Source organism: Pholis gunnellus (assembly GCF_910591455.1).
Source record: "Pholis gunnellus genome assembly, chromosome: 9".
NCBI lineage: Eukaryota > Metazoa > Chordata > Actinopteri > Perciformes > Pholidae > Pholis > Pholis gunnellus.
The window spans coordinates 24,717,268-24,739,994 of record NC_136535.1 but is presented as its reverse complement, the minus strand read 5'-3'; the positions used below and the strand labels follow the sequence as shown (position 1 = coordinate 24,739,994).

General features: G+C 42.0%; 1 protein-coding gene across 1 annotated transcript in view; it reads left to right on the top strand.

Moving 5' to 3' along the window:
- LOC306701586 (chloride channel protein 2-like) overlaps positions 1-22,727 on the top strand; it is a gene marked incomplete at both ends in the record, with an annotated part of 111,943 nt that overhangs the window by 54,601 nt on the left and 34,615 nt on the right. Inside the window, 10 exons of the mRNA XM_079166942.1 lie at positions 1,201-1,329; positions 3,772-3,905; positions 5,862-5,939; positions 8,247-8,270; positions 9,991-10,069; positions 10,852-10,977; positions 11,524-11,608; positions 14,236-14,337; positions 14,487-14,571; positions 17,499-17,654. Coding sequence (XP_079023068.1) covers positions 1,201-1,329; positions 3,772-3,905; positions 5,862-5,939; positions 8,247-8,270; positions 9,991-10,069; positions 10,852-10,977; positions 11,524-11,608; positions 14,236-14,337; positions 14,487-14,571; positions 17,499-17,654 — 998 coding nt within the window. The remainder of the gene's footprint in view (positions 1-1,200; positions 1,330-3,771; positions 3,906-5,861; positions 5,940-8,246; positions 8,271-9,990; positions 10,070-10,851; positions 10,978-11,523; positions 11,609-14,235; positions 14,338-14,486; positions 14,572-17,498; positions 17,655-22,727) is intronic.

Below are 22,727 nucleotides of genomic sequence, written 5' to 3'. Positions count from 1 at the left end.
TCCCTGTGAAGGCCTTTAAAATGATTGTAGTCTCTCCTCTGCAAATATGAAACCAGGATATACAAAATGTATCGACTTACATTTACAAATTACAATTCTGCTCGCAGCGTACAGCTTATACAAAACATGCAGACTTTGTATCGGCTGTGCGGTGGACATTAGTGTAACAAACTCTTTAAATCACCTTCCGGGTCGGGCAGCCTTCAGTTCTGAACGCGTCAGCTGCTTGGACTCAGTTCTACTTTCTTGCAAATGGAGTTTTGTGTAAATCTGTCGGGGCCGTTTCTGACTTGCGGCGTCGGTAGAATTAAGAAGGCTGCGGCTCCCTCGGATTTATTTCATTTAGACGGAGAAACTTATGAGCCATCCAACATTTTTTTATTGCCGTGTGTTCTGTAAGTTTAACTCCGGAGACGTCTGTGTCATATTTCAATTCAACGGGACATTCTCCCCCAATGATCTTGGCCCCAACAGGAGCTCGTAAATAGAGAGCGATCGCATTTTAGGATGGGGCCCTCGGGACATTCACCGGAAATGACTGCAGAAAGTTTATAATGTGTTGCCTATGGCGACTAAAGAAAGTTCTTAAAGGGGCAGAAGAAGGAGGGGTACAGAGTACGAAGTGTGTGTTTAGAGGAAATGGAGACGATCGGAAGAGGAAGTGAGGGACAAAGGAAGGAAGCGAAGGGATTGAAGACAGAAAGGAGGAGTCGAGGTGGATGGAAGGCGTCTTATGGCGTCAACCATTTAGCCGCACGGTGGACGCAGCAAACCGAGGGATGAGTCAACTCTACGTTCCAGGAAGAGGAAGCTAGACGTCTTAAACATGATGTGTGTGTGTGTGTGTGTGTGTGTGTGTGTGTGTGTGTGTGTGTGTGTGTGTGTGTGTGTGTTGTGCTCTCAAGGAGGAGCCAACCTAGTCTTGTCAGTTCCAGTTATGGTGTACAGTTCTTTTAGTTGGACACAGAACATGACTAACCACACACACACACACACACACACACACACACACACACACACAACTACACACATTTTTCCTGTCTTTAAACGGTTTATATGACGGCTCTCCTGGATGTACATTAATCCCTGTGTGTGTGTGTGTGTGTGTGTGTGTGTGTGTGTGTGTGTGTGTGTGTGTGTGTGTGTGTGTGTGTGTGTGTGTGTGTGTGTGTGTGTGTGTGTGTGTGTGTGTGTCCACAGCACAGAAGTGGATGTACGGCGGTCTGGACAGTAACGTGTTCCTGCAGTATCTGGCCTGGGTCACCTACCCCGTGGTCCTCATCACCTTCTCTGCCGGCTTCACACAGATTCTAGCCCCCCAAGCAGTTGGTATGACAACACACCTACACACACCTACACACACACACACACACACACACACACACACAGCATGTACACACCAGAGATTCCTAAAAATGAGGCAAAACAATCTCATTTAATTAAGTAATGGCAAAAAAGGTATTGCTTGATGAATGTATGTTGAAAGCAAGCTTTATCTTTCTCTCTATATTACTATAGATACACTCGAGAACAACAAAGGTGCTTTCATATTTACGGTACAGAATTCAGATTTGACAACATGCGACCAAACCCCAACCGTATAAATACATGGAGTTCCTGTATAAACTGTACAGCGGTTCCAAATTGATTTAAATTCACAGTTTAACAAAAGAAAAAGAAAAGTATCCCTCCGCAAACCACCGCCTTCAAGCGATAGTAATACAGATAACCCTGTGAGTGGTATTACAATTGAGAAGGCCACACATTATGATTTAACAAGGCAATAAAAGAAGAAAATACATATTGTTTAAAGTCTTTGCAGATGCATATTTGTCTGTTATTACATACTGACACAGAGAACACAGCAAGTTCATCCAGCAGAGTTCAGCAGCGAGGCCGTTCAAAGCGCTTCACATAAAACATCAAACAGAGTGCAAACGATACACATGCATGTGAATTAAGAGCCACGACAATAGAAAATACAAACGAGCTGAAAATAGAATAAGACGCGTGTGACATAGAATGAAACGGTGCAGTGTAATGATTTAATAAAAGGTAAAGTGAGAAGTCTTCAGTGAGGGTTTGAGTGACCTGCAGCTTTCCCGGAGTTTGTTCCAGATTCACGGTGCTTTAAAACCTGAATCATGACTCAAAGATTACATCTGCAACTGTTTTAAGTCATAGTGCTCCAATAGAGTGCTGGCAAAAAGAGCCCACATGTGGGGGTGCTGTACACCTTCCCCCCACAACCCACTTTGCTTTTCCTTCTTCATCCTCTCTGCCTGTAAACCATGAAGTGAAATGAAACCCTGATAGTTTTCCTTTATAGCTTTTCCCCCCCGAGCTACTGCCACCCTCTTACTGTAATGAACTCCTGCTGAACAACTGTGTGTGAATAAGTAGCTGCTGCCTCAGTGCGACACAAACACAGCGACACACTGTAAATCCCCTCTGAGCCCCTTCAGGCTCCGCTCCTTCCCCAGGGCGGAGACGTGAGTTCTGCACATAATCACAATGTTTATGCTCTTAACATGCAGGTTATGTTAGTCTGGATTCAGGGCAGCGCTCCATCAGATGCCCCCTGAGGTAATATTCTGCTGCAGGTGTAGCGGAGTCTTTACTGTCAGTCTCAGTGACGGAGGCTAAAGAGATGGCTCCACCTCTCTACACCACTGTGTTAGACCGTGGGGCCCAGCTTACTATGAAAAAGAAGGAATGATACTAAGACACTTGTCGCATTTCATACAACTCCTCTCAATAGACGGCTGTATCAGTTAGCTGTTTACACGTTAATGATAGCTGCATGCAGTGATGTCATACATGCAGGCTACAGAAGAAACCTGACATTCTGGTTGCAGAGTTTACTAACTACAGAAGTGTTTTATAGAGTAGAATGACATAAAAGTGACGAGTAATTAATGAATTCGTCTGTTTGCAGCATTTCCATTAAGAAAATTAAATTCTGGGACGTTCTCTAAAATGAAATGTGCATAAAAAGAAAATCCCATTTCCAAACTGAATTAATTATCCAGAGAGTTTTGAATTGAAACCAAAAAGCCGTGGCAGCCAAGTTTGAATTAATCCAGTAGTTCTATTTGCAATGACGTTGTGAAAAATAGTCTGTAGTTCTTTGAAGTTAGGATGCAATTTAGCTTTGAGGTTCATCTTAAAGGAATAGTTGGACGTATTGGTCAATATGTTCGATGCTGACTTGCGTTCTTGCTGAGAGTCGGATGAGGAGAGGAATGACATCCCTTCTAGTGTCTCAGCGCTAAACAGGAAGCTACAGCCAGGAGCTGGCGAGCTTAGCTTAGCATAAAGACTGGAAACCTCTTTTTTCTAGTAGAGTCTCCAGGAGGTTACTTCTCACGGCCAAAAATGAGCCCCAGACGTAAAACCTTCCCATAAAACCTGGAACGTGTGTTTCTCACACTCTGGTCTCTGTAGAGATGAAACAAACGAGATGTTTGGTGTTGGTGAGCTTTAGAGGTGCTGGTTGACACATCGTGTGACCTTCGGACGGAGCCAGGCTAGCTGTTTCTGCCTGTTTCCAGTCTTTGTGCTAAGCTAACAGCTTCTGAGGGTAGCTTCATTCTTTCAGCGTACAGATATGAGAGTGATTTCAATCTTCTCATCCAATTTTTGCAAGTCATTTATGTGTTTCCCGAAACGTTTAACTATGTTGCTTTAAGGCTATGATGTAGTTGATGTGTTTGGTTTCTCTTTGAGTTGCCGCTGAGCTGTAAGCGCCCGCTGTGCTCCTCTCTGCAGGTTCAGGTATTCCAGAGATGAAGACCATCCTGAGAGGAGTTGTGCTGAAGGAATACCTCACCTTCAAAACCTTCGTGGCCAAAGTCATCGGCCTCACCTGCGCTCTGGGCAGCGGCATGCCGCTGGGCAAGGAGGTAACACACACACACACACACACACACACACACACACACACACACACACACACACACACACACACACACACACACACCAGCTTTACATACTCTATGGGGCCTTTGTTGTATGTTATTCCTGTGTATTGGCAAGCACCTCACTATACGATACGTATCGCGATACACTCGATAAGATATATATATCACGATATGATGAGATACGATAAAATATATCACAGTGCGATACGATGCGAAAAGATACTTTTTTTTTTAATTTAAAATGAAATGACACCACCTTCATAGTCTAAGACGTACATCATCAACACATTATATTTATAACTCAACGAACAAATTGCATCAAAACTACTTCAAACGGTATTTGCATTGCACAGACTCAGTGAACTGAAATGCACTTGCCATAAAAAATATATAAAAATAAAGTTCATATTCTATTGTATTTGTGAAATGACTCATGTATGCTTTCATGTTCCCGTGTGTGTGTGTGTGTGTGTGTGTGTGTGTGTGTGTGTGTGTGTGTGTGTGTGTGTGCTCCCGACACAAACGTTTCCATCACAGAAGCATCTCATTATGTCTGACTTTGTGAAGCAAAATCAATTTTCAACCTTGCGTCAAACTCTCACTGCTGACCCACATTCACCGGTTATGTTGTTTGCTGACACATTTCCAGTGATTCACAGCATTCAAACATTGCTTGTGATTTGAATCCAGAATCCACGACACACCGCTGTATGTTTCAGTGAAGTCATCGGTAGTACAGCTAACCTCCATGACTGCCTCGCTGCTGCTGAGGAACGAATATCAGACGTGAAACCCGGCATCGGACAGTCAAACATCAGAATCTGGAGTTCTGACCTTCCCTCACTCAAACAAGCTTGTGAAAACCTGCTTTATCTAACTCTGCAACACCACAAACCAATGTGCGTCATTCACCAATATCTAGGCTATAATCAACATACTATACTATGAAAAAATACCGTGACTTTGTAAGTTTGTTTGACATCCTATACTTGGACTTTTTAAGCCTTTTTCTTTCTTTTTTTTACATGCTATACTATATCAACTTTTGGCCGAACTTCCGTGAGTTTCCCAGAAACATCGTTTTATCTGGGCTGTGATTCATCTGTGTCCTCTGGACTCGTACGCACGTCTTTTCTGTTCATAGCTGTATATGCAGTGAAGAACTTACTTTGTGCTTTATGAATAAAATCGTACTTGCACACAGAACTGACATGCTACAGCAGCTGAACCTCCCAGGGAAGCATCGTCCTCCCCCGGCTCGCTCGCTCCCATCCCAGCTCCCTACAGCCCTGCGGCGTGAATTACAAACCATAGCTGGCAGACGCTGGAGCCCGTATGCTTCAGGTTCAGGACCAGGAGGACTAGGAGTTGTGCGGGTTTGACTCTAGTCCTGGTCTAAACCCAAAGGGACTGAGAATACTCTTTTTTTCTGGAGATTTAAGGAGCTCCAGCCTCGCTATGCAGATGTTGTTTGTCTTGTGTGTGTGTGTGTTTGTGCATAATGTAGTGCACATCACAGTTTCTCAGTGTTTTCTTTTTTAGCAAAAAAACACATTTCCAGGTAAGTATGGCATCCCCCCAAAGACTGCCTAGCCTGAAGACATACTGAGAGGAAAATAAGCCTTCACACACACACACACACACACACACACACACACACACACACACACACACACACACACACGCACACGCACACACCAGGCCCTTTTGGTTTGGATTCAGCCTCGCTCTTCCTCTCGCGGGAGCACGATGTGATGCTCTCCCCTTTAATCCTGTTGGTTCCTCTCTGAACTTCGTCCCCTGAATGTTAACATCGGCTGCGGTCTTGGTGTTCGTTGGTGTGTTCTGAAAGTTCTGTGCTGGTCTTGTGTGACACATAACAAACAGACCACTTCTTACCTTGTGACATGTCGACTTGTTGTCTCTTCGTCTTGTCAGGGTCCGTTCGTTCACATCGCCAGTCTGTGTGCTGCTCTCCTCAGCAAGTTCATGTCTCTGTTTGGAGGAATTTATGAGGTGAGTCTTCTTTTTTAATTGTTTTTTATTGTCAGTGCTCTGCCTCAAAACATTTTCTGTCCTGCTCAATGACTCTAATCTGTGTTTTAACGGGTAAACTTTACATTAGGTTATCTATTCTTCATGTTTGTTCCATATACGCTGTGCTCTTCGTTCGCCGTATAGGAAACTTTTTTCAGTGCCATGTGTTCCTCATCTCCTCGTCTTCTACACCGTGTGGTGCTTTAAGAGTCCGCGTTATGATCCGAGTCGATAGAAATGAGTCTCCTTCAGTTGTTACCGTGCGCTCAGAGCAACGAGCGTAACGGACACGAGTTGAGATACTGAATCACGTAACAAGATTCAGTCAAAGACGTGACGGCACGTTACACAGACGAGGAGTTTGACTTGAAAATATGAAAATGTACATAAAATATGATAAACAAACATTTAAAAGTACATTTTAGAGTCCATCTAAAATATGTATGTTGTTAAAGTGTCGTGTATAGTAGAGTAGAAGGTGTGTAACTGTAAGTGCACTGCTCTTTGTGGTAAACATGTATAAAGGAAACTGGTCAAACTCATTATAAGCTTACAGGGCAATCATTTGATCAAAGTTGCCTCTTTAATTCGGCTCAAGTGGTTTTTGCATCAATTCCCTGATCATCACAAATGTATCTGGAAAGCAGCTGAGTGGTTTGATGAAGAGGAGTGAGGTCGAGAGGTCCCGAGTGTTTGAAGGAGAGAGAAAGAGATGATGATGACAGCAGGAGGAGGAGGAGGAGGAGGAGGAACAGAGAGAATAACTGAGGAGGAAGACGAGTGTAAAGTGAGGAGTTCAGGACTGATGCTTCTATATTTCTTCTTCAGATCAGAAAGATTATCAGACACGAGCTTCATCACCTGACTAAAGGCTTCTGTTTCTCAGTTATAATTGTTCCGCTAACATTAGCTGTGCACATGTTTATGTTCTCTTCACTTATTTCATCTCTTGTAAGTCGATATGTTTCCAGTATGTTAATTCTCAGCATTTTAGAGCTTCAGGGAGGAAAAGATGCAGAAGTGGAAAAAAGAAAATACAGCGATTTTCTTCTCCGTCGTCTCCTTCTCCTTCTCTTCTCCTCCTCTTCTTCTCCTCCTTCTCTTCTCCTCCTTCTGTTCCTTCCTCTCCGTCTCCTCTGTCCGTTGGGATCGGAGCCCGGGAGCTGTGAAAGGGGAGGCAGAGAGAGAAAGTCTCTCTCTTCTTCTTCTCTTCTCTTGAAGACGTGAGCGACTCTCTCTCGAGGGATGAAATGTTGGGAAGAGGTGGAGGGTTTGAAGTCTCCGCGTTGCATCCGCAGCATGTCCTCGCTCCACGGGACCAGACTGTTCTGTAGATCAGCTGCATGAGAGTGAAACAGTCTAAAACACGTTCTGATAGAAATGAGTGGACGCCTGCACATTCAGCCTACATGTGATCGGTGAACATCCAACCAAACGGGCATTAATGTGCAGCTACGAGAGCCTCCACTCTTCTGCACTCTTCTGCAGGGATTTGTTCCCTTTCAGCCATAAGTGCATTGATGAGGTCCAGCCGTGGTGTCGGGTGATGACACTCAGCTCGTCTGTATTTCCAGCTCGATCTGTGGCGGTCCGTCACACAGAGGCTGTTGATCATTTAAACGGACCTGAGTTATCATCTGTCGGGGGTTAGTCTTTGGAATGAGCACATTTCAACATAAAAAGAGCAGAAGAAGAAGAAGATGTATGAACCAGCAGATGCAGAACACGATGTTTAATAGAATCGTATGTTTTGTTACGAAGATGAGCAAAATATCAGGAGATCAAACAAACACAAAGTAGCATTTTGTAGCATCATTCTGTCCCACCATCTCCTCCATTTTCTTTCACTGCCAATCCACCTTTTCATCTCCTCTAATCATCATGATCCACATTGTCTCCCCCCCCCTCCAGTGGTGTGCTGCATTCTATTGCAAATTAATGCTGAGAGTGGAAGTGTTCCTCTGCAGCAGAGGTTGAAGTGCGTATGCTGATGTGTCCTGTGGGCTGTTTGAACAGCAGCTCTTTGTTTCAGCGTCCGTGCTTTCAACAGCTTGTTGAACTTCACTAAAAACAGACCGAGGAGTCCTCCAACACACGTGGGATCAGAACAATGCTTTAGATCAGCTCTATGAAAAGTGTTTTCACTTTGGTGATTAAATTGTATAAAATATAATATAATCAGATTGATATTTGTTCGATCTCTCAAAGACAGTATTGGCAGTAAAAAGAAGAAGTATTTGTTTGGTAGCAGCTGAACTCTGTCTGTTACTCCCTCGCTTCCTGAAGGAGCCCAGTCTTGTAGGTATTAAGGTAATTCAATCACTCCATTACCCAGCATGCCCCACAGTCAATGTCCCATCTCCCTCCTCTGGCTCGGTCTTGTCAAATTGTTTCACGCTGCAGAACAAGTTGAACCAAAGCTTCATATTTGTTCTCGTCTCCATGTGTCCAGACCAGAGTTTTTATCCGCTTTTTAAAAATGACACATTTCACCAAAATCCATCCCGACACAGCCGGTGGAAACCTGTTGGGATCTTCTCTAGAATTTAAAATGAAGCCTGTGGAATTTAACAATGTCGTACAAACGTTTACAGTCACAGAACCGATTCGCTCGTATTTAAATAAAACTCAAATCAAGAGTTTTTCTTATTAGCTTTGCTTGAGACATCAGAGCTTCAAGCTTCTTTAAATGTTAAATCATCTCTTTGTACTTTTGGCTGATATTTGACTGAATGAGACGTTCCCTCTGGTGAAGCCTCACAAAGCTTCTGTATTCGGATCCTTCCAGCCGAAGGCCGACGATCAAATCTCATCAAGCTCACATCCGAGTTCACCGAGTAGAAAGAAGGAATCCACAACCAGTTCACGGTTTCAGGACGTTTGCTGAATCCGATGCTCTTGAAATGTTCCTGCATGCGGCTTCATGTTTGGCTGCACATGCGTTTGGAATTGTGAAAAAAGAAAAGTGACTCAAACGTGGAAGAAGTGGAAATATTCCAGCCTGCTGTCACTTTTATTTTACATTCGCTCCCAACATGTTTTGCAGTGTCAGCCAGATTTGCTATGTCCATAGACCGCCTCTTTATGTGTGTGTGTGTGTGTGTGTGTGTGTGTGTGTGTGTGTGTGTGTGTGTGTGTGTGTGTGTGTAAGCTGCATGCTTATCAAGAGCTCCACACTGTAAGTTAAGACCAGAGTAATCCACAGAGTGTAGAGCCAAAGGGGAAACACACACACACACACACACACACACACACACACACACACCCCTCTTTATCCCTGCCGTGCTGCTTGAAGGAAGCCAGTCTCGTAGGAATGAAGGTAAGGTAAGATCAGGTTTTCCCCCTCTAAGAAAGAACTCAATTTCCCAGGATGCACCGTGGTCCTCTGCAGTCCTTTATTTCTTCCTGCGTGTTCCACTGGGATGGGAGCCTCATTGTTTGAGAGGTGTGGATGCTCTTGGTTTGAACTGTGCAGTTGGAGACATTGTAAAGCATGAAGCGTATATTTATTTTGTCATTTTTCTTTTTTTTAACGTTTTTGCTCCATCAGCTCTGTGACTGTGATCAAGTTGCTTCGCTCTGAACTTGTCTGTAATTTAAAGAGATTGTGTGTATTGTTCAACGTATTATATTTAAGTTTTCATACGAGTCTACATATTTATTTGTTATTCCAGCTCGTAGCTGAGATGGATGAATGGATGAATGCTCTTTATTCATCCTCATTTTATAAATGATTGTGTTACAGCAGCAGGTTATCCACACATTGCACTGGAACGCTAGAAATATACGTCTATAGAACTCACCATATGAAGAATACAATTGAATATAAATACAAAAAACAACCAGAAGATGTAAACATAGGATAGCATATATATATATATATATATATATATGATGTATACGTTAGACATAAGCGCGCCAATGTGTTGCACTTTAAACAACCGCAGAGTGCGAGTCGGTGTTATGTGTTGGTGAACGGCTCACAGGCTGAAATGTGACCGTACGTCCGTGTTTCTTCCGTTTGTTTCAGAACGAGTCGAGAAACATCGAGATGCTGGCGGCGGCCTGCGCTGTGGGAGTGGGCTGCTGCTTTGCAGCTCCCATCGGAGGTGAGTTTGTATCTCTGGTACATAACATCAACTGTACGTCCTGTGACATACAATAACACAGACTGAGCTTTATGTCGCTCAGTGGGGGGTGTTATCGTGGAGGCAATATCTCCGTCTGCACATCTAATACCGTCCCGGGCCTCAGTACAAACTAGTGCCGATCTCTCAGCACACGTTTGTGTGAGTGATTTATTTATTTATAGGCAAACACATTTTTTTTCCGCCTTTTGCTTTCTCGGTTATTTTACAGCTCGGGAGTCTGGAGGCATGTCTGGTGCTGCCGGGCAGGTTTATGGAAGCCCTGAGTGGGTTGTAGTTTGATGTAGTTTGATCTAAATAGTGTTCTCTCCTTTGTTTATGACTTAAGAACAAGATGAACAAAATAATCATTTTAAGTTCTTTTATTCACCTTTTGTGAATTATTTGTATTTTGAATAAGATTATTCTGGCTCAACCTTTATTCTTCATCCGCTCTTAAGTTATAAACACAGGAGGCAAAATAATGAAGGTCAGACTTGAATTATCAGAATGTTTTATTTCTCACTTGTCTCTCGGGGTCCGTACCACGAATCTGACCCTCCAGAAATGTCAATTTCATTTATTTAAGATCCTGCGTTTTCATATTTGAAATGTTATTTAAATAAACCTTCTACTTCTTAGGCAACAACAGCGTTCTCACTATATTTATGTGTCGTGTTACATGTGTGACCCGGGCTTTTGTGTGTACTTTATGGATAACGTTAGATTGGTATGCCGTATGTGTGTGTGTGTGTGTGTTCCAGGTGTGTTGTTCAGTATTGAAGTAACATCCACGTTCTTTGCGGTGAGAAACTACTGGAGAGGTTTCTTTGCTGCTACCTTCAGTGCCTTCATCTTCAGAGTGCTGGCTGTGTGGAACAGAGACGAAGGTAAAGTGGAGGAAAGATTTCAAATACCGTTACAACTCACAACAATCAAGCTCTCTCAGACTGCCGAGGTTTGGGTGGAACTCGCACACCTTAATGAAGAAAGTAAATAGTGAATGATGCTCCATTTAGAGTCAAACGGACCATAAAGCAGGGCGTGCTTCAGGGCGGGGCTTACTGTGATTGACAGGTCGTTGAAAACGCTGAACTCGAGGCTTCAAAGCGACAAAGCTAACTAATTAACAAAACTGTTATACAGGCAGCCAGTGGAATGAGGATATAAGGGAGGAAGGTAGCACTACAGCTGTTCAAACTCTCAGCCAATCAAATGGCTTCCTCAGGATTGGCCTCGTTAGCTCAACTCTCTGACGCTTCCTCCAGCTCTGTGTTTACAGGTCTGTGGTCTGGAGTTGAGTCAGCACCTTGTTAGCCTCCATTATTTTGTCCTGCAGCACTTGTACAGACCGTGTGTTGTTGTGATTTGGGGGGATTGTTGTGTCAGCAGCCTGTTCTCTTTCCTAACGGCAGCTTCTCGTCATCTTTCCCCAGAGACCATCACGGCCCTTTTTAAAACACGCTTCCGACTCGACTTCCCCTTTGACCTCCAGGAGCTTCCCGCCTTCGCCGTCATTGGGTGAGTCTCGACTCACATTACAGCCATCAGTTATTACACATCTTCTATTAAATGAGTCTGGTTGTGTGATGTCAACAAGGAAGTTCTAATGGGAGAGATGAGTTTCACAGCACGTTAAACTCTGATCTATTAAATACATAAAAGGTTTGCTGAAATGATCCGTGTAACCCTGTTCAGGAGAACTCTGACTATGACCATGTAAACCCACATATGGTTTTGGGAATATTAGTTTCAAAACAGAAATACAGAAAATGAAAGTGAGGCATCAGTTCCAAACTCTCAATCGTTTTTAATAGATGAGCCCTTCATAAATAACCCGTCATTAGAAAGTTCAAATGGAGTGTTCTTGTTTCCCGGTATCCACCGCACATACGTTCAGGTGTTATTCAGGAGCTGTGCTCACCGTTTAGCCTGTGAAGGCGTCGCCTCAGGGCAGCCGACATGGATAATTCAGCCGGCGACAGTTGCTAACGCGCCCAGGGACGTCTGCTTTCATCCCGACGCAGCACCGAGCCTGACAGTAAGCTGGGGGGGGGGGGGGGGGCTCCTAGAAAGTAAGCTGGTGGACCCTCTCTCACATGAAAGCACGTGTGTGTGTGCGTGTGTGTGTGTGTGTGTGTGCGTGTGTGTCTGTGTGTGTGTGTGTGTGTTTCATTTGTCCAGAGGGTGTTAACAGCCACTGCTGCATCAGTGACTTGCACGTACAGCACACTTAACGCTGCCTCCAGAGAAGGCAGCAGAGTGCTGAGCCCCGAGTCTTACACCGTGGTATAGTGTGTGTGTGTGTGTGTGTGTGTGTGTGTGTGTGTGTGCCGGGGCATCCGTGTGGTTTCCACCCCCCCCCCCCCCCCCCCCCCGCCCGTGGCTGTCAAGCGAGGAAAGTCGGTCAGTGTCTCAGGAAACTAGGCCAGAGAGAGTTCGTTCTGTGCTTCATGCTGCCCAGGGCTCGCTATTCTACTTCCTGTTAGACGTGAGGGGAACTCTTTCTACGACGCACAGGTCTATAATGCTAGTGGAGTAAATTATAAAGATATATATATATATATATATATATATATATATATATATATATATATATATATATATATATAATGCATTATAATCTGCTTCTAGGATTGTTTGATTATAGGTATACTGTCCATAAATATCCATAATCATTAAACATAATAAAGCATTTTATAATGTTTTCTTTGGAAGAATCGGTGCGTTATGATTCCCACAGCTGTCCTACATTATAACAGGGTGAGCAGGTTCATTGTGCAGTAATGAGCAGCTCGCTGTACATTATCCTGATTATTACATGGCTTCTTATAGAAATCACAGAAACAGAGAGTCCTCTCGCTGTGAGCGAAGATCTAAACTGCATCCATACAAAGTCTGAATCTTTTATCAAAGCAGTGTAATAATGCATCTTGATCACTATCGTTGTTATTATGAAGTAATTAAACGTTCCTCTAAGTGCTTATTGTTTGCTGTGAGTCAGGTAAAAGATATTTTCTTGGATAGATTTCTCTTCACCTCTCAGAGTAACTCATGGCCTCAATGTTCTGATTGTCGTCTAAAAATATTGATTCCAGGTTGAAAGAAAGCGATGAACTTAAAGGTGCCGTTGAGTTTTCTTGTAAACAAACATTCAGTGTAGTACGCAGTGTGAATCCACCACGTGTGTCCTCCGGGTCGGACATGTTGAACGGCTTTCCTTCCTCCTAAATCCTTCCTAACGTGTTTACATCCATCCTCGATCAGTGCAGCATTGTGACAGGAGGACTCTGTTCACATCGTGGTGCTTGGAGCTCAAACACAGTCACAGTTGTAACACAATGTTGTGTTTTTAATGTGAAGAAGTCGGCCATATTGTCTGACCAGAGAACTGTCTGCTGTTTACATTCCTGATGATGACAAATCCAAAGGATGCGCTGCAGGACTGTGCTGCTGCTGCTGTGGAGTTTGTCATGTGTTGTCGTGTCACAATGACAACAAATGATCCTTGAATCCGTTGACTTGAGAAAATAAAGACACAGACTCCCCTCATCGTCCTGTTCATAATGTATTTGAGGGGATTAATAATGCAGGAAGATAAATTTATAAGCATTAGGTTGTCTGAGTCTATTCTTTCTCTCCCTCCCTCGCTCCTCTTCCTCCCCTCTTACTGTCACAAAGAGGACTCCTACTGGGCTCCTAAATGCAGGCTTATGTAAACCTCTTCCTCGGCTTTGACTCCCCCACACATCCCCGTCTGGCTGTATGTTCTCTCTCTCGCTCTCTCATTTTCCGTCTCTAGTTGCTTCTCCTTTATGTTGTTTCATCTCCTGCATCCCGAGCGTATCCCTCCCACACCTTTATTGAGACTTTCCTCCCTTCCTTTCACATTTCCTTCCACGTCTCGTACACTACGGTGGATATTGTATCTGCTGTAAACATGATCAGTGACGTCCGCCTCCGGTGTGGAGACTCCATCACGTTCACGTAGTTTGTATTGTGGCTGAATACACCGGGGGCGACCTGTGGACGGGGTTAGAGAGAGAAATGATGTCACTGATGCTTTAAGCCTGTACTCGTTTATTATTATTGACCTTGTGTGTGTGTGTGTGTGTGTGTGTGTGTGTGTGTGTGTGTGTCCTCTGCAGTATTGCCAGTGGTTTCGGTGGGGCTTTGTTTGTCTACCTGAACCGACTGATTGTCCAGTTCATCAGGAAACAGAAGGCCATCAACAGATTCCTCATGAAAAAGTGAGTGGAACCAGTAGAAAGTGGAAAGTAACCGTTCAGTGACTTTAAGTATAGTTTGGTTTTGAGGTACTTTTTGTTACCCCACCACATTAACTACAGCTACTAATGCGTAAGCTACGGTTTGATTTCTTGTTCTTTCCGTCTCTCAGGCGTCTGCTGTATCCAGCGCTGGTCACCTTGCTTGTCTCCACACTAACATTCCCACCTGGCTTTGGACAGTTCATGGCTGGAAAGGTAGGTTCTGCACACTCAGCACAAAGCTTCATTTTTTTTTAAACGGCAAATCCAAAATGTGGAAGTGAGCCTGTAGACCTAATGTATCTAGCCTGCAGCCGATCACAGTGTCTCACATCTGAACTTAACTTGGTGTGTTTTCACTGAGCACCTCTAAGCATTTCTATATTCACTATATCTCTATATTCACTATATTTCTATATTCACTATATTTCTATATTCACTATATCTCTATATTCACTATATCTCTATATTCACTATATTCACTATATTTCTATATTCACTATATTTCTATATTCACTATATCTCTATATTCACTATATTTCTATATTCACTATATTCACTATATTTCTATATTCACTATATTTCTATATTCACTATATTCACTATATTTCTATATTCACTATATTTCTATATTCACTATATTTCTATATTCACTATATTCACTATATTTCTATATTCACTATATTTCTATATTCACTATATTCACTATATTTCTATATTCACTATATTTCTATATTCACTATATTCACTATATTTCTATATTCACTATATTCACTATATTTCTATATTCACTATATTTCTATATTCACTATATTTCTATATTCACTATATTTCTATATTCACTATATCTCTATATTCACTATATTTCTATATTCACTATATTTCTATATTCACTATATTTCTATATTCACTATATTTCTATATTCACTATATTTCTATATTCACTATATTCACTATATCTCTATATTCACTATATTTCTATATTCACTATATTCACTATATTTCTATATTCACTATATTTCTATATTCACTATATCTCTATATTCACTATATCTCTATATTCACTATATTTCTATATTCACTATATTTCTATATTCACTATATCTCTATATTCACTATATTTCTATATTCACTATATTTCTATATTCACTATATCTCTATATTCACTATATCTCTATATTCACTATATTTCTGTATTCACTATATCTCTATATTCACTATATTTCTATATTCACTATATCTCTATATTCACTATATTTCTATATTCACTATATCTCTATATTCACTATATCTCTATATTCACTATATTTCTATATTCACTATATTTCTATATTCACTATATCTCTATATTCACTATATCTCTATATTCACTATATTTCTGTATTCACTATATCTCTATATTCACTATATTTCTGTATTCACTATATCTCTATATTCACTATATTTCTATATTCACTATATCTCTATATTCACTATATCTCTATATTCACTATATTTCTATATTCACTATATTTCTATATTCACTATATTTCTATATTCACTATATTTCTATATTCACTATACCTCTATATTCACTATATTTCTATATTCACTATATTTCTATATTCACTATATCTCTATATTCACTATATCTCTATATTCACTATATTTCTGTATTCACTATATCTCTATATTCACTATATTTCTATATTCACTATATCTCTATATTCACTATATTTCTATATTCACTATATCTCTATATTCACTATATTTCTGTATTCACTATATCTCTATATTCACTATATTTCTATATTCACTATATCTCTATATTCACTATATCTCTATATTCACTATATCTCTATATTCACTATATTTCTATATTCACTATATTTCTATATCCACTATATTTCTATATTCACCATATTTCTATATTCACTATATTTCTATATTCACTGCATGCTGTTTTGGGTCCTTTCTTAGCTCCACAGAGCAGTTGTGTCATCGACGTGTTTAAGATCATTATGTTGTTTCATAACGGCCTGATTAACGTTCACGTCGGTGTGAGGCTGTTTTTAATGTTCATGACACAGGTGTGTGTGTGTGTGTGTGTGTGTGTGTGTGTTTCTCTCTCCAATTCCACCCCCTTCTTCTGTCTAATTATCAGAATTATCAAAGACATATCCTGAGCAGCCACACACACACACACACACACTCACACACACACACCTACCATGTGTCAGCGTTGCTTCTAAATGAGAGGGTGAGTCAGGCTGCGGCCCACACTGACCCACTCCTCTTAAAACACTCCAGATTCAGTGTCTTAAATCTCGGCGTCTCGCTCTCAGACCCTTCAGCCGTCAGCGCTGTGACAGCGGGCGACAGCCGTCCCCGGCTTTCACGCCTCCCCGCCTGCTATCTAACATCCTCAGTGACGTCTTTCAGGGCACTTTAAGCCCGTCGTCTTCTTGAAGTGTATTTGAAGGATTCTTATTTCCATATACATACATTACATTTGCATCTTGAGTCGGAAGCACGGAGGGTTTTGTTGCAGTTTAAAGGGGCTGAACATCCTACATCAAGTCACATGTCGGAGTGAAATGAATTCACATCAACAGGAACAGAGATTAGCACATATTAAGTACAAGTTTCTGGCTCAGTTTGGAGCACCTTGCTGAACATACAGTACTTATAGAGGAGTTTGAAGGGATGGTGGGCCGTGAGTCGGATGTAATGCATGTTTTTAATACAGTATTCCATAACAAAGATCAGCTGACAGAAATGTTCAAATATAAGGCCACAGAAAGTACATCAACCTGAATCTGTAAGTGAAGAAGGGAACAAATATTCATACTGTATGTTCATATATATTCACTAGTTATTCCTATGGTCCAAAAATAGTATTAAACATGAATGAATCTCTTCCAACTTCCGCCCACTCACTGTCTGTGGAGCAGCTCCAGACTTCATACTCTGACCTCCTTCTTTTGGTTTCTGGCTTTGAGAGAGAGCAGCTATTGGAATTCTTCATTTCGGTGGCGTTACCCTTTAGCTAAAATAGCTAAAATAGGAAAAAGAAAGTAAATCTTTCAAATCAGCCCCTCCCCCCCCCCCCCCTTCTTCCCATGTTTGCATATGTTGACGATGTCCCTTCCTGTGGCCTTCAGCTGACCCAGAAGGAGTCTCTGGTGACGCTGCTGGACAACCGGACGTGGGCCAAACAGGGCATCGCCGAGGAGTTCGACTACATCGGACACTCTGAAGCCTGGCAACACCCGCAGGTCAACGTCTTCGTCACCCTGGTCCTCTTCATCGTCATGAAGGTAGGACTGATCAACCCAGAGAAGATGTGGGTTGTGCGTTGTGTGCTGGTACAGCACGTGAGATCCACTCGTACAGGACGCTGCAGGTGGCTACAGTGGCATTAAAGATTAAGGAAGGTCATGAGGACAGAATTGAACATGAAGGTTTTCTAAATGGGAGGGTTTTGCTCTTTAATGCTGGACCCGGGCTAATGGGAAGGTATTGGATCAGAGCCCATCTCCACTCGTCTCTGGTAAAAGAACAAAAGGAGAGCATGTCGAGTAAAAAGTTGGAAGGTGTTACAAAGTCAGGCCATTTAAAGTTCCTCTTTGAAGAGATATCGCTGAGTGACGGACTGATGAGATTCATTTTAAATACACTGTGTAGAGGAGCTCATATCTTCATACTCAGTGTTCCTCTGAATGCTGTAGGTCACTGAATGACTCTATATATAAGAAGTCACCGTGACTACGGTTGGGCATTTTGGCCGTCGCCATCTTGTTTTTTTGTGACACGAGAGGGCGGAGCCAAGTACAACCGAACGCTGAAAAATTAGGTGACCCAAAATGTTACAATTAACTTTCATGAAGTGAAAACACGCACACTGTAAAGGGTTAAAGGTGTTGGACGAAAACACGGACAAAGTCCCAGACCGGGTAGCGACCTGTCAATCACAATGTAGCCCTGCCCCTAAAGCATACCCTCCTCTATGATCTATTTTTACTCCACATGTTTAATGAACATTCATCACCTCTGCAGCTCATCCAGTTCATACTTTAGATATTTGTTTGTGTTTTTTGTCACTGGATGATCTAGCCCATTGACGTTCACAGGGAACCGAGCGTAGCTCTTCTTGAACTGTAAAAACATTTGCATGAAAATAGCAAACTGTGGTCTGTTTGTAGCCTCGAAATGATCATTTAAGGGGAATGACGAGGAGTAACAACACAAAACAGCATAAAGACTTCCATTCACCAGTCACAAGGGGAAAAGGTGGATATTACTTTAAACGTATCAGTAGCTTCACTTACCAGCGTCTCATTGAGGAAAAACAAAAAGTCACTGTGATGGAAAGCATCGGAACCAAGCCGCTGCACTTTCGGCCTCAGAGGGACAAAAAGGAGTTGTATATTTTCTCTTTCATGTGAAGTCGCCTCCTGTTTCTCTTTGGCTCTCAATAACGAGAGAAGTTTGGAGCCCAGCTGAACTCTGTGTTTAGCAGAGTGCTGCTTGTGTTCTGATGAGATTGGCTTTTCTTTCATGGAACCGCTCTGTTCAGCTGAAATGAAATGTCCTTTTTACAAATACAAAAGCCAACAACCAGAGGTCTGTAGGTGAGCACATGGGCAGATGGCTGCAGGTTGTTTTTCCTAAACTCTACCTGCTGCTTTACTGGACATTACCGTAACACGTACCAGCTAAAGCTACACAGAAACTGAAGGTAAACATGTTGGTAATTATCATAAACATATTTGCGAGTTCAACTAATTAGTTTTATGCATTTATGATTAAAAACATATACAATGTTTTAAGCACAATTATCAGAACAATACGAACATTCAGGCTCCCTCTTGTGGCTGAAAGGTGAACTGCAGAAAATACATTTGAAATAAAAGACTTTGAAGTAATTCTGCTGATTTATTTAGCGAACTCTAATAAAACCTTTTGGGTCCCGACCCGAATCTTTAGGAACGGGTCGGCTGTGGTCCAGAGATGGAGCGGGCCGTCTTCCAATCAGAATATCGGCGGTTCGATCCCCGGCTATTTCAGTCCTTGTGTGAATGTTTGTTAGTCCTCACGGGCAGGTGGGGACCCTGCATGGTACCACTGTATGAATGGGTGTGATAAGTTTAGCTGATCTACTGCCGGTACTGTGGTTAGAAACAACACCACGAGTGAAACGAGGATCCAACTCTGTGCGGGAGCTCCGGTGTTAAAGTTCTGTGAGCACAGAGTGAATGTCTGACAGTCTTCAGTGCAGCAGTGACAGAAAGTGACTCACCGGCTCTCTGAGCAGAACAATACAGAACAGTATCTCAAGAAATGACTTATGTTTAATACTGAATCCACTTTTCTTTTTGAAAACTTAGCCGACGTCATCCTCCTCTCCTTTATGGAAATAGTCCGATGGCTTTTCAGCGTCATTCTACGTCTCTGGTGGAGACCTGTCAATCACCATCATTTACTAAATGAACATCATGCTGTGCTGAAGAAGACTTGAAACTAGAGATTGAGACCATAAACTCATGTTTACAATGTTTACTGAGGTAATAAATCAAGAGAGAAGTAGAGTCATTTTCTCATAGACTTCTATACAACCAGAGGAGTCGCTTCACTCTGCAGATCCGGAGTTTGCCGCCTGGTCATTCCTCTGTGACCTTTAACCTCCTTGATTTTGTGTGTGTGTGTGTGTGTGTTTGCATTTTCTGTGCATGCACAGAGTAACCAAAGACAAATGCAGCTCATCCCACATGTGTGACGTTGAGGTGACATGTGTACAGTAGAAGGACACACACACACACTTTTCTAACTTTAATCACCCACCTGCATAAATGTCATCGAGCTGCTCTCAGCATCTATCCGTGGGCACGCACTGAGTCGCGTCCTCTCTCTAACACACACACACACACACACACACACACACACACACACACGCACACAGCATTCAAAGTGAGGCTGTAATGGCTCCGTCTAATTACAGCCTTTGGTTTTTCTTGGATTCAGCCTGGTGATTTTCAAAGGGGGAGATTGCTCTCTCTCCCTCTCCCCCTCGGTTAATGAATGGTTCTTTTATTCGACATGGCAGCCATCTTGTCTCGTTGCGCCTCCTTTTCATGCAGAAACTTCTTGTAAAGGTCTTTTGAGGTGCGTGGAAAGCGTCCGGTGTCAGTCAGGAAGTCTGGTCAGCAAATGAAGCTGCTATAAATACTTTAATTATGTGTTTTTTGATTCGGCACGCAAAGTGAAATCCTGAAACGTTGCTCTTAGTAAAGTTCACTGCACCTGTTGTGAAGAAGAATGTCGTCTGAGCTACTGCTGAGAAAGTGTTTTGTGTATTTGTAGCTTTTTGGCCACACCTGAAAACACACACACACACACACACACACACACACACACACACACACACACACACACACACACACACACACACACACACACACAGACCAGGGTAGTGGGCTCCCAGATGACCGAGGAATTAAATTGAGTATAAATGTCCTGGATACTGCGTCATAACTGCTGCCGTACCCTTGACCCGAGTACCCTTCGCTTCTCTCCTCTACCTCACTCCTGCTTTTTGTGTTTTTCTCTCTCTCGCACTGTTTTTAGCCTCGCGTTCAACGCAGTCGCCAGAATTTAACCTATTGCTAAAAGTTATGATAAACAGCAATAAATCAAGTTGAATCAAGACCCAAGGGGGGCGTGAAGTGTTGTAATTGGTGTAATGCTCGTGTATTTCTATAGAAGTCTATGGCGAGATGGCTTTTTGTTGCTCCCAATGACCCCAGGAGGTAACAACAAATACAGGAACAAAAGTATAAGGATACGATTCAACAAAGAGTGCTTTTACATTATTCTGAATATGACATTATTCAACATATTTGATATGACTCATGTAAACATCGTATTCCGTTTGGAAATAAGGCCTAGTTCAGAATATCCAAAGGAGCGTTTTCAGATTAAGACATGTGTTGGATATGTGTATAGCGCATTCAGTATTCTCATTTTAGAACGAGTCGACTGGAAACTTTAACAAAGTCGACGCTTTCAACCACTTTATGGAGCTAACGTTAGCTTAGCTTCCTTGCTACAGATCATAACGTCTGCTGACGGTGGTTTCTTTAGCTAGAAAATCCATTCATTGGCTGGAAATTAGATTTGTCTGCCTCCGTCTGATATCAAGGACCCACCCATTCAAAAATGACATCCAATGCTGGTGTTAAATCTGCCACTGTTTTTGGAAACAGTATTAAGGAGAGTGGGGCTTAGGAAATGCACATGTTATTCTTAATCGTCCAGCCTCCGGCTCTAAATTTCTTGAATTTTCTTTGAATTAAACGGATGATAAAAGATGTGCACGTGTCCTTCATTAAAATCTGATGAAATTCAAGAATTTCCCATAGCTAATCAGTGCAGTATTGATCAATTATATGATAAATATGCAATTAATCTAGCTGCAGCATATCTATTGGTTATCTGTTTGCTTTAATGAAAAGGCCAACGTTCACCTGTCCCGCCGCTGTGTTTGCTCCTCGAGCGTTGCAGCCGGAGTAAAGTAGTACAGCAGCTCATGTCTTCACATATTAAAATCATGACCTCCGGTGTTCAGCGCGGCTCAGCAGAAATCGCGATGAAAGATACGTTTATTCACAAATTACACAGAAATATCATAATGCTGAGGTTCCGTTGGGTCGCTGAGCTGAGGTTCTGTGTGTTTCAAAGATACAAAGATACAAAGCAATCGTATTGAGAGCCCATCTCTAGGTTCAGAATCTCGCAAATACAGCCCTATTATAATCATAATAGCTCATTATCGTTGCTCAATGATTGCTGAGAAAACATTTAGTATTTATAGGGTGTCTGGGTAAATTATTTTGTCTAGGGTCAATTTTGTCTTGGCAAAGTTTCTACTTCATTTGAACAAATGCATTTCTAGTAATGTCTACTTATGAAATCACTCACTTGTATTGACTGAATTTAATGATGTTCTCTTTCTAAAATAGTTTAGCCCTGAAGCAGCTCTATAACTTATAAGTCTCATTAAACCCACCGTCAAAATTCCCGAGTTTCATTAGGTCGTATTTAATTGGATTTCAATGAAGAAGGTTTTCACTGCCGTCACTTGTTTTGCCCTTTTTACGGTTTTGAACCAACAACCCACTCGAGTCTGAGCTTGCTTTTCTTGCCCGTAGGCTTCTGCTCCCTCCCACGGTTTATCAAAGTGCCGCTTCGTTTGAGGTCGGAGATCCTCGTACATTTTTATGGTCATGCACTACCTCAGTGAGATATACATTTAGATTACATTCGATTAGATGAAACATTAATGATTCCTCTGGGGGGGGGGAAAGTGAGTCATAGCTGCTTCAAAAAAATGT